General features: G+C 40.8%; 1 protein-coding gene across 1 annotated transcript in view; it reads left to right on the top strand.

Moving 5' to 3' along the window:
• Nucleotides 1–12,830, top strand: part of bicdl1 (BICD family like cargo adaptor 1) — a 35,586-nt gene that overhangs the window by 4,517 nt on the left and 18,239 nt on the right. The window contains 3 exon segments of the mRNA XM_079689404.1: nucleotides 1,805–2,020; nucleotides 11,020–11,136; nucleotides 12,401–12,412. Of these exon segments, the coding sequence (XP_079545530.1) occupies nucleotides 1,805–2,020; nucleotides 11,020–11,136; nucleotides 12,401–12,412 (345 nt within the window).

Here is a 12,830-nt window from a genome sequence, read left to right as displayed (position 1 = left end):
TGTTCAGGTGTATATCAGTATGTAGTGTCTCTACTTTAAAGAGTCCTCTCCTGCTGATGCTCAGGTGTATATCAGTATGTAGTGTCTCTACTTTAAAGAGTCCTCTCCTGCTGATGTTCAGGTGTATATCAGTATGTAGTGTCTCTACTTTAAAGAGTCCTCTCCTGCTGATGTTCAGGTGTATATCAGTATGTAGTGTCTCTACTTTAAAGAGTCCTCTCCTGCTGATGTTCAGGTGTATATCAGTATGTAGTGTCTCTACTTTAAAGAGTCCTCTCCTGCTGATGTTCAGGTGTATATCAATATGTAGTGTCTCTACTTTAAAGAGTCCTCTCCTGCTGATGTTCAGGTGTATATCAGTATGTAGTGTCTCTACTTTAAAGAGTCCTCTCCTGCTGATGTTCAGGTGTATATCAGTATGTAGTGTCTCTACTTTAAAGAGTCCTCTCCCGCTGATGTTCAGGTGTATATCAGTATGTAGTGTCTCTACTTTAAAGAGTCCTCTCCTGCTGATGTTCAGGTGTATATCAGTATGTAGTGTCTCTACTTTAAAGAGTCCTCTCCTGCTGATGTTCAGGTGTATATCAGTATGTAGTGTCTCTACTTTAAAGAGTCCTCTCCTGCTGATGCTCAGGTGTATATCAGTATGTAGTGTCTCTACTTTAAAGAGTCCTCTCCTGCTGATGTTCAGGTGTATATCAGTATGTAGTGTCTCTACTTTAAAGAGTCCTCTCCTGCTGATGTTCAGGTGTATATCAGTATGTAGTGTCTCTACTTTAAAGAGTCCTCTCCTGCTGATGTTCAGGTGTATATCAGTATGTAGTGTCTCTACTTTAAAGAGTCCTCTCCTGCTGATGTTCAGGTGTATATCAATATGTAGTGTCTCTACTTTAAAGAGTCCTCTCCTGCTGATGTTCAGGTGTATATCAGTATGTAGTGTCTCTACTTTAAAGAGTCCTCTCCTGCTGATGTTCAGGTGTATATCAGTATGTAGTGTCTCTACTTTAAAGAGTCCTCTCCCGCTGATGTTCAGGTGTATATCAGTATGTAGTGTCTCTACTTTAAAGAGTCCTCTCCTGCTGATGTTCATGTGTATATCAGTATGTAGTGTCTCTACATGTCTCCATGCTTTAATGTTCAAAAAGCTCTTTAATCTTCTCATACTGTCTGTGCTGCAGCACCTCTTTTCACCCTCTGTCTTAAACCAGAGCCCAGTCTGCTCTAATTGGTTAGCTGGCCGGCTCTTTTGTGATTGGTCAACCGCTTAGAGATGTCCCGCCCCTTAGCCACACGTACAATGTGTTGGAGCGCTAGCCAATAGGAGTGCATTAGTTCACAAGAGATGTCACTAAGTTCAGGAAGTAAACAAAGGAGTCCAATGGAAGCATTTCTGGTCCTAACAAACGAGAGGAAAGGGAAAACCCAAAAAGCATTATCTGACGTCTTTAAAGATTTTATTGGAGCGTGTTTCTGTAGAATTAGGTAAAAACTGTAAATCAGGGGTGTCCAAACTGCTGCCCGGGGGCCAAATGCGGTCTGCGGGCCATTTTGAATCGGCCCTCAGAAATTCTAAAAGTATAACGGAGTACGGCCCACGAATGAAACTTGTGCTTTTCTTATATTGTATTTAAAAAATATAAATGTAAACATATATCGCACAGTAGTATTCATTTGTTAATAAAACCACTTTTCAAAGAAATTCAGTCAATTACATTTGGAAAAAAGTGAAAAAAGTTTGGACACCCCTGCTGTAAATCAATAAAAGGTTTAATCATACACCTTTTCTCCCGTTGTCTTCATGCAGCACTTGGAGCAGGAGAAGCACGAGCTGCGCCGGCGTCTGGAGCGTCAGGAGGGCGAGTGGGAGGGCGGCGTGGCCGAGCTGGAGGCCGACGTGCAGCAGCTGCAGGGAGAACTGGATCAGAACCAGCTGCAGCTGAGGGAGGCCGAGAGGGACAAGACCACGGCCATCAGAGAGCTGTCCAATCAGAACCACCGGCTGCTGGAGCAACTCACTAGGGTGAGAGAGAGCGAGTGTGTGTGTGTGTGTGTGTGTGTGTGTGTGTGTGTGTGTGTGTGTGTGTGTGTGTGTGTGTGTGTGTGTGTGTGTGTGTGTGTGTGTGTGTGTGTGTGTGTGTGTGTGTGTGTGTGTGTGTGTGTGTGTGTGTGTGTGTGTGTGTGTGTGTGTGTGTGTGTGTGTGTGTGTGTGTGTGTGTGTGTGTGTGTGTGTGTGTGCGTGCGTGCGTGCGTGCGTGCGTGCGTGCGTGCGTGCGTGCGTGCGTGCGTGCGTGCGTGCGTGCGTGCGTGCGTGCGTGCGTGCGTGCGTGTGTGGCATACAGGAAGGTCAGGCCCATTTCTGTATGGAAGACTTTAAAAGATGCTGCAGGAATGACTCCAAAATTAGTCAACATTTTAGCACTTCCTGTTGCCTTGTTTATATATATCATTTAAATTAATTACGATACGTTAACTATTTACGTGTTGTTATGGCATTTACAATTTAAAATTAACAAAAGTGAGGTTGATTTTTTTTAAAGCACTTTCTGCATAGGCTGCTTTTAAATGTAATACTTAAACTTTATTTTACACATTGATTTAAATAAGCCAACATCTATACAGTATCTTGGTGTGTATTAGATCAGTGGTTCTCAACTGGTCAGGCCTCGGGACCCACCTTTTCCTTTGGCAATAAATCGCGACCCAAAATTTGAACCACTCAAATCTATTCAACAAAATATCGTGCAGTAATATATACGCTTTTCAGCATATATTAATTAAAGTGAAGTACAGTGCATATATCCATTATATCCCTTCACTAAAGAATGCTTTTAAATAAGGTTTAATGAGATGATGGAATCAAAGCTGAACTGTATAACATAAAAAGGCACACATGCTGAAAACCCAACCCCAGCTGGGGGGTCTGGGGGGATTCTCCCCCAGGAGATTTTTTGGAAATACTAACATATAAACTCTGAGAAGAAAAATATATATATATATATTACTACCCGACATATTATTAATATTTACTGCCATTCATTTCACTTTGTTCTGACAGCTGAACTTGTCTGTGTGCATTGTGGGTAGGGTATAGCTCCCATTGTTCTGTGACCTGTCAATCATCAAACCGGGGGTCATATTTCATTATGTGTTCATTTTTATCTGAAGTTGTACCCATGGGTGTATAAAGAAGAGTTCTACTGCAAAGTAGGGGTGCAACAACTAATCGACTTAATCGATTAAAATCGATTACCAAATTAGTTGGCAACTAATTCAGTCGTCGATTCGTTGGTGACGTCATCACATGTGTTCAACACCCCGTTAAGCTCCAACTTTATCGCTCTTTTTATCGGTACAGGAGACATTTAAAACATATGTCATATGTATTATTGCTACATAAACATTATATCGCAGTCTTAGTGTCGCCAAATGCGTCTATAATGTATTTTCGATCTTCCCAATTCAGACAAGAGATCTCTCCCCCGCCTGCATGCGAGGGGGCGGGGCAGTTTACACACACACGCAGGAGATGGCGAAGAGAACGCGCTCCGAGGTGTGGTTAAACTTTAGCCGTCTCGATGTGGACAATGCTCGTTCCAAAAGTGCAATAAAAGTTTATCATATAAGGGTGGTAAAACGGGCAATTTGTCTAAACATTTAGCAAAAGTGCACCACATTCAGACGGAGGAATGCACCGGGTTCGACTGTCTTTCTAGCAGCTCTGTAACCCCGTCCACGAGTAAGGTTTCCACGTCAGGTGTTATGTATGCTAGCAGCAACACACAGAGTTAACTCAGTTATAAAAACATAGGTTAATGATTAGAGGTAACTGAGTTATTTTGTTAAAGTTTCAGCTATTCTGTTTACAGTTCTGTCATCACATTATTTAATATGATTAGTTAAAACATTGTTGTTTCTTTTGATGTGAAATATTATGCATTTAATTAAAATAAAAAGCAATGTTAGTTTTGTTCACAATTTGTTTAGTTAGTTTACCTTATTTCTTGTCAAAAGAACCGTTAATACTATCGTTAAAAGGACCGGATCCATAAGCAGTATCGATATAAGTAGTAATACAGTTAAAACCTTAACGATCTGAATAATCGATTAATCGTTTCATTAATCGATAGATTAATCGATTATCAAATTAGTCGTTTGTTGCAGCCCTACTGCAAAGTTATTCTCCGTGGGGACTTCCGGCACAATCTTGATTCTGATTGGCCAGAAGACTCGAAAAAACATCAGCAAAGATGTTTTATTGAGAAGATGATCACTACGTGACAGAAGTTTTCAAAAACGTTTATGGTCTCCGGCACTTCCAGTCCAACGCCTACTGCATGCACAGCGTTAGAAAATCGGGCCTTCAAAATAAAGTTTGACTTTTTTCCACAAAAAAAAGATTCTTTTTTTTCTTCACTCACACATCTGCGACCCACTCGATACGGGTCCGCGACCCACTTTTGGGTCACGACCCACCAATTGAGAACCACTGTATTAGATCACACTGAGGTGTTTAGCTGAGCTTCTGTCCAGGGAGTAATCATCTGTAGCTACAGACGCTAGCACTTTTAGCCTCTTTAGCCCAATCTGAGTTTCTCAGTACAGCCTCGAGTCCCTCTGCCAGCCCTGAGCGCTGCGTTATGTATTTAGGATTGACTATCTGGACATTTTCTGCTCTGCCTTTCACAATACCTGCACTCAAATTACCTGCCAATATGCACAGTGCTGTTGCATTAGTGTGCCGTCTGATCATTCTGCATTATTCAACATAAAAACCCTGAAAGTCTACTTTAATATTGATGAGTCAACACAGTTCAGTGGAGTTAAGAGAGGCAGGCTGAAGGAAGATGACACACACACACACACACACACACACACACACACACGGTGCAAGGTTGCTTAAAGCAGCATTAAGACCATGTGACACGGTGACTCAAAGCCCAGAGTAATGCTGCAGGGATGACGTGTTTTTGTAGTGCAACCCTGAAGGCAGCATCTCTCTGGTTCCTTCCTCAAAAAGATACTGGGAATTTCTTCTTTAAAGTAGAGACACTACATACTGATATACACCTGAACATCAGCAGGAGAGGACTCTTTAAAGTAGAGACACTACATACTGATATACACCTGAACATCAGCAGGAGAGGACTCTTTAAAGTAGAGACACTACATACTGATATACACCTGAACATCAGCAGGAGAGGACTCTTTAAAGTAGAGACACTACATACTGATATACACCTGAACATCAGCAGGAGAGGACTCTTTAAAGTAGAGACACTACATACTGATATACACCTGAACATCAGCAGGAGAGGACTCTTTAAAGTAGAGACACTACATACTGATATACACCTGAACATCAGCAGGAGAGGACTCTTTAAAGTAGATACACTACATACTGATATACACCTGAACATCAGCAGGAGAGGACTCTTTAAAGTAGAGACACTACATACTGATATACAGCTGAACATCAGCAGGAGAGGACTCTTTAAAGTAGAGACACTACATACTGATATACACCTGAACATCAGCAGGAGAGGACTCTTTAAAGTAGATACACTACATACTGATATACACCTGAACATCAGCAGGAGAGGACTCTTTAAAGTAGAGACACTACATACTGACATACACCTGTACATCAGCAGGAGAGGACTCTTTAAAGTAGAGACACTACATACTGACATACACCTGAACATCAGCAGGAGAGGACTCTTTAAAGTAGAGACACTACATACTGACATACACCTGAACATCAGCAGGAGAGGACTCTTTAAAGTAGAGACACTACATACTGATATACACCTGAACATCAGCAGGAGAGGACTCTTTAAAGTAGAGACACTACATACTGACATACACCTGGAAATGAGGAGAATAGGGCCCATTTAAGTCAAAGATGTAAAAGCTGTAGGATTTGTGTATTGGAGTAAAAATGTCCCTTTGAATGTTGGTGCAGTAGAATTATAAGGTAGCACTAAAATAATTAAAGTACAAGTACCTCAAGTGTCCACTTAACACCCGTCCTTGTGTACATGTCCTGTGTTCAGGCAGGAGGAGGATTTAACCCCAGCTCCCCGTCTCTTCTTGATCAGATTAAATCCGGCACTTAGAATAATTAAACTGCGTGTAATGTAATTAAACCTGGGTGTGGGAATCGAAGAAGATGTTTTTCCTGAACCTGCAGTATTTTGTTTCAGGAGGGAGCGTATTATCTACGGTCTTTGAGAAATTATGAGATTTAATTCACTTAATTGATCCAGATGTGAGAGAGAAAATACCTGAGCTCACCTATTCTCATTTATTTCATTATATCCTGCTTTCTTTCTCACAGTATCGTATCCTTAGTCTACATTTCTTTATCTCCTACTTTATTCGTCTTTCTCTGTTTTTTCATTCCTATTTTTCTCATATTTAATCAATATTTATGGCTAATGTTATTCTTATTTCTCTCTAATTTCTGTCTTATTTACCTCATATTTAATCATGTAATGTTATGCTTCTCTACCTCTCTTTTATTTTTATTTTAATATCATTTTATACAGTTTTTTCACATGTCTTCTTTCTTTCCTTTCTTAAATATATTATCTATATCAAATAATTTGTGTCTGCATGTTGAAGCCCTACATTAAGTTGAGTTAAATCCTTATTTATATTTAAATAACAGTCTTAGATGCATGAATGATTTAAAATCTACCAACTATAAACATTTATCCATCTTAAAAAACAATTTATTAATTAATCAATATCTTAAATTAGCATTTCAATGCATTTATGAATTCATGAATACTTCTTTGTTCTTCATGTATATCACTTCAAGTAAAGCAGCCATGGATTATATTTAAAGGAACAATGCCCCCCCCCCCCTATCAATTTAATAATCGTCAGAGTCTTTAATTGGCTGCAGAGGGTGACCTTGAGTCAGGTCTTTGCACAGGAAGTGAGGTCACTCAGGGAGATACAGATCTGACGGGATTAGCTGTAATCCGTCCTCACCATATGCATAAGTGTGTGTGTGTGTGTGTGTGTGTGTGTGTGTGTGTGTGTGTGTGTGTGTGTGTGTGTGTGTGTGTGTGTTTTGTGTGTGTGTGTGTGTGAGTGTGTGTGTGTGTGTGTTTCTGTGTGTTGTTTCTGTGTGTGTTGTTTCTGTGTGTGTTGTTTGTGTGTGTGTCAAGTCACCTACCAGAGGTTAACAACAATTGTGGACATTAAATAACATCAGCAGGGGGGGAGTTCCAGAGGGTGGGGGGGGTCAGCGACACTGAAGGCACGGACCCCGAAGGTGCGGAGGCGTGAATGGAGAACGGAGAGCAGGCCGGAGTCTGAGGATCGAAGGTTGCGGGACGGGATGTAAGGGTGGAGGAGATCTGTGAGGGACTAAGGGGAGAGGACACGGAGGGACTTGTAGGTGACGAGGAGGAGTTTGTAGGTGATGCGGGACTTGACCGGGAGCCAATGGAGGTTGAAGAGAGTGGGGGTGATGTGCTGCCAGGGCTTGGTGCGTGTGAGAACCCTGGCAGCTGAGTTCTGGATGTACTGGAGCCTGAAACGTTTTATGGTCATATAAATATATATGTTTTGTTATAAAGATTAAACTTTAAAATGTTGTATTTATTTATCTGGAAATAAAGGTCTTATAAGCAGTTCTGATAATGGCATGGGGGTGTCACAGATCCCCTAACCCCCCCCCCGTCTGATAACTCTTTAATATATATGAAACACACCCGGAGTGTTCAAAGAGAGAACAGGTAATGAGATCAGAGGGTGACCTTCCTGTGATCTCGTTACCTGCAGCTCTGATTTATGGCTCAAATCAACTCTAATGAAACGCTGGAATACGGATAAAGACCTGGAGTCATTCTGTCATTTGTAAACTTTTAACAACAAGAGGTGTTGGCGAACGTTTTTGTATCACCTTTTTCTTGAATTGAGCCAAATTGGGAAAGTTTAGCGCATCATTTTGTTTGTGCTTGTTGCCATTTGCACCAAAAACAACAACAAAAAAGAATTTAAAATAAATAGGGACATTTTACATTAAAAAAACACCAAAAAATATGATTAATGTTATTGTTTTAATTATAATAACTTCTAAATGTAGTGTATTATTGGTACAAACCAAACTTTTAAAAAGTAAATATTTAAATATATTTTTTATGTCAGTACATACTACACTTTTATATTTTAAATATACTGTATTATTGGTACATACTAAATACTACAGTATGGCAGTATGTGTATTGGAGCACATAACCTCCCATGATCCTTCAGGTGTCTGCTGCTCTCTGATTGGTTATTCTTTTCCCTGCTCTCTGATTGGCTATTGTTGTCCCTGCTCTCTGATTGGCTCTTCCATTGCTCTGATTAGCTCTTACGGTCCCTGCCCTCTTATTGGCAATTATGGTCCCTGCTCTCTGGTTGGCTATTGTTGTTCCTGCTCTCTTATTGGCTCTTGCTATTTCTGTTCTCTGACTGGTTCTTGCTCTCCCTGCTCTCTGATTGGCTCTTCCTGTTCCCACCCTCTGATTGGCTCTTCCTGTCCCTGCCCTCTGACTGGCTCTTCCTGTTCCCTGCGTTCTGATTGGCTCTTCCTGTTCCCGCCCTCTGATTGGCTGTCCCTCTCAGTGCTTGTTATGTAATGCTGTTAGTCTCCTGCTCTCCTTTGAAGTCTAGACGAGCATCGCTCAGCGACTAAAGGGAAAACACCAGAAGCTCCGACACCCCCTGCTGCAGCTCCGACCAATCACGACGTCTCCCTGGTTGCTATGACTACGTATGACATGCACATTGATAAGAGTCTCTCTGTTGCTGTTACCATAGGAACGTGCTCTTGGGATACAGGTCGTTCTTTTTTTTTTGGGTAGCTTTAAAAACACAGGGGAAGCACCTGCAGGCATTTAGGAGAGAATAGTGACGCAGTGAGGAAACAGGGTTACACACGGTATGAACTCATGTTACACTATAATAGAATCAAACTGTTGTATGGGAAGCTTTTCATGAGCTTACTTGGTAGATTTTAAACAACTTCTCCTCTTTCATTGCTGATTAAAAAAAACAAATACAGATGCTGAAGTGGTTCAGGATTTAGAGGAGCTAATATCAGCCTCTACTCCAGTCCAGGCCCTATGGTCCGGGCGTGGCATGTTACGGCTTTAAATCAGAGTAACGTTTTTTTACGTCCTGAACGTCACCAAGCGCTCCGTCCCAGCTGTGTGTGTCACTTTTTAGTGTCCCCTGGTCTCCCAGCTGTGTGCGTCACTCTTTAGTGTCCCCTGGTCTCCCAGCTGTGTGCGTCACTCTTTAGTGTCCCCTGGTCTCCCAGCTGTGTGCGTCACTCTTTAGTGTCCCCTGGTCTCCCAGCCGTGTGCGTCACTCTTTAGTGTCCCCTGGTCTCCCAGCTATGTGCGTCACTTTTTAGTGTCCCCTGATCTCCCAGCTGTGTGCGTCACTCTTTAGTGTCCCCTGGTCTCCCAGCTGTGTGCGTCACTTTTTAGTGTCCCCTGGTCTCCCAGCTGTGTGCGTCACTCTTTAGTGTCCCCTGGTCTCCCAGCTGTGTGTGTCACTCTTTAGTGTCCCCTGGTCTCCGTTGTATTTGAGCTTCTTGCAGCGTTTTGTATTTGCAGCGTTTGTTTTCTGCAGCTGTTAGTAAACGCTGCACATGTCTCCTCAAGTTGCTGAATGTTCTCTAAAAGCTGCATGTGTTGTCAAGTTGCTGAAGATGTTTCTTCGTGTGTTTTTGGAACATTTGTGTTTTTATATCTGCGTTGTTTCTGAAGCTGCAGCACGTTTCTCCGAATTGAAATGTTTTGTAACGTTGTAACACACCTCTCCATCACCGTTGTCAGTAGCCATATCTACAGTTGCTTCTTTGTTGGATTTGAGTGAATTCAAAAGGTCACTGATGTGTCCTACCCTGTAGCATCCTGTCACGTTGCGTAAATATTTGTCTCTCTGCTGCTCTGGGTTTTCTCAGCAGTCTGATGTTACTCTGTTGGTCCGTCATGATGATAAATCTGATCCTGGATCTGATTGATGTTCAGATTAGGAGAGAATCTGCACACCAGACCACAGGATGTACATCTGTCACAATACTGTGCCAGTGGGTCAGATGTGTTACTCTACACTGCAGCTGCTTCACACACACACACACACTCACACACACACACACACACACACACACACACACACACACACACACACATACACACCCACACCCACACACACACGCATACACACACACACACACACACACACACACACACACACACACACACACGGCAGCAGTGTGTGTTGCCCCCTAGAGGCTGCATTTCAAGCTGCATTGATTTTTTAAGGATTTTGGTGTTTCCTCGCAATATTCTTTTAACTTCAGCCATGCCATGTACGGTGTACCATCACTTTGGTACTGTTGTTGTATGTTATAGACCACATCAATATAATAAATTACAAAATCTGTACGGAAACAGCAGAATACGATTAAACATCTCAGTTTTTTTTATGTTGAAAAGCAGCAAAACTGCAACACAATGCCTGCCTTAAATAGAGGTTTTAAAGCGTGCATGCCAACAAATAAATACAAATATTCTCACATACATTAACACGTCGACACCTGCTGCTGTTTATGTATTTGCACAGATATTTCTGTGTATGCATTTCTGTATACGCTGTGCATCACTGAGCATGCATGCATTTTACATTTACAATGCTTCTGTATAAACTAAATCACACTCATGATACACGTGTTTAAGGCATGTGTTCTGAATGACTTGATGTAATGTGCAGGTTAAAGTATTTACTGACAATCAAGGCAAACATTTCTCTCTCTCTCTCTCTCTGTGTGTGTGTGTGTGTGTGTGTGTGTGTGTGTGTGTGTGTGTGTGTGTGTGTGTGTGAGTGTGTGTGTGTGTGTGTGTGTGTGTGTGTGTGTGTGTGTGTGTGTGTGTGTGTGTGTGTGTGTGTGTGTGTGTGTGTGTGTGTGTGTGTGTGTGTGTGTGTGTGTGTGTGTGTGTGTGTGTGTAGGCTACAGAGGTGGAGAGGCAGCTGTCCACTCAGGTGAACTCTTTACGGGATGACTTCAGGGAGCAGAGCCTGTCCAGCAGCGAGCACACGACCCGACTGGAGAGTCTACAGGCGGAGGTGAGCGGCTACACACACACACACACACACACACACACACACACACACACACACACACACACACACACACACACACACACACACACACACACACACACACACACACACACACACACACAGCTGTTCTTACAGGTATCTCTGTGTGTGCTGAGTGCCTGAGCTTCCCAGGGGAAGCTAAAGTGAGGATTATAATTTAAAGGGACGTTTCAGGCTCTTTGTATCTCATGCTGTTTGTTAAACTCCCCTCTGAACACATCTTTTTTTTAGCTTACATGATCATGATTTAGCTTTACATATCACACAAAACAAACATTTTCAAGATTTATTTTTATTGTATTATATAGAAAAGTAGTTGATTACAAGTAGAAGTACTCAGATCTAGTACTTGAGTAAAAGTAGAAGTACTCAGGTCTTGTACTTGAGTAAAATTAAAAGTACTCAGATCTTGTACTTGAGTAAAAGTAGAAGTACACAGATCTTGTACTTGAGTAAAAGTAAAAGTACACAGATCTTTTACTTGAGTAAAAGTAGAAGTACTCAGGTCTTGTACTTGAGTAAAAGTAGAAGTACTCAGATCTTGTACTTGAGTAAAAGTAAAAGTACTCAGATCTTGTACTTGAGTAAAAGTAGAAGTACACAGATCTTGTACTTGAGTAAAAGTAAAAGTACTCAGATCTTGTACTTGAGTAAAAGTAGAAGTACTCAGGTCTTGTACTTGAGTAAAAGTAAAAGTACTCAGATCTTGTACTTGAGTAAAAGTAGAAGTACTCAGATCTTGTACTTGAGTAAAAGTAGAAGTACTCAGGTCTTGTACTTGAGTAAAAGTAGAAGTACTCAGATCTTGTACTTGAGTAAAAGTAGAAGTACTCAGATCTTGTACTTGAGTAAAAGTAGAAGTACTAGAGTGTAGGAATACTCTGTTACAGTAAAAGTCCTGAATTCAAAATGTTCCTCAAGTAAAAGTAGAAAAGTATTCTCATCAAAATACCAAAAGTGAAAGTAGTGATTCTGCAGATTGGACTGAATTGTAGTAGAAGTACAAAGTAGCAAAAAATAGAAATACTCAAGTAAAGTACAAGTACCTCAAAATTGTTAAGTACAGTACTTAGTTACTTCACACCTCTGTGTATATCACAAAACAAAAATGTAAGAAACTCAAAAATATTCTTTAGTTGTGTGTTCTCTCTCTGTGTGAGTTCAACCCACCTTATATCTTTATCTCCCTCTGCTCTCCTTCTCCTCTCCTTCCTCCCTGTTGGAGCAGCAAGGGCTAGAAGTGAGTGACTTCCTGTCTGGCTGCATGCTGCATGTGATGTCTCGTAAAATAACATATATATATATATATAATGTAACCGTCTGTTAAATGAGTTGAAGATATTCCAAATACTATCATTTTGAAGAATAGATTATTGAATCACATGCTGAGTGAAATACAAACTCCTTTGACTTGATACAACTTGAAAACCTAAGCATTTTAAATGTAATGTTTTAACAACAACAACAACAACAACAACAACAACAACAATCACAATTAAATTCCGATTAAATGTAACTTTGTATTTATTTAATCAGGTTCTTGTTCCACTCATTTAATATTGTTTACACGTTATTAAGCAATTTGTTAATAATCACAAAATTGTATAAATATAAAAATAAAATAATAATCAAATTATAAGAATAAATAATAAATAAAT

This window comes from Notothenia rossii (genome assembly GCF_949606895.1).
Source record: "Notothenia rossii genome assembly, chromosome: 6".
Lineage (NCBI taxonomy): Eukaryota > Metazoa > Chordata > Actinopteri > Perciformes > Nototheniidae > Notothenia > Notothenia rossii.
The sequence above is the reverse complement of the archived record's forward strand: the minus strand, read 5'-3'. Positions and strand labels throughout refer to the sequence as shown.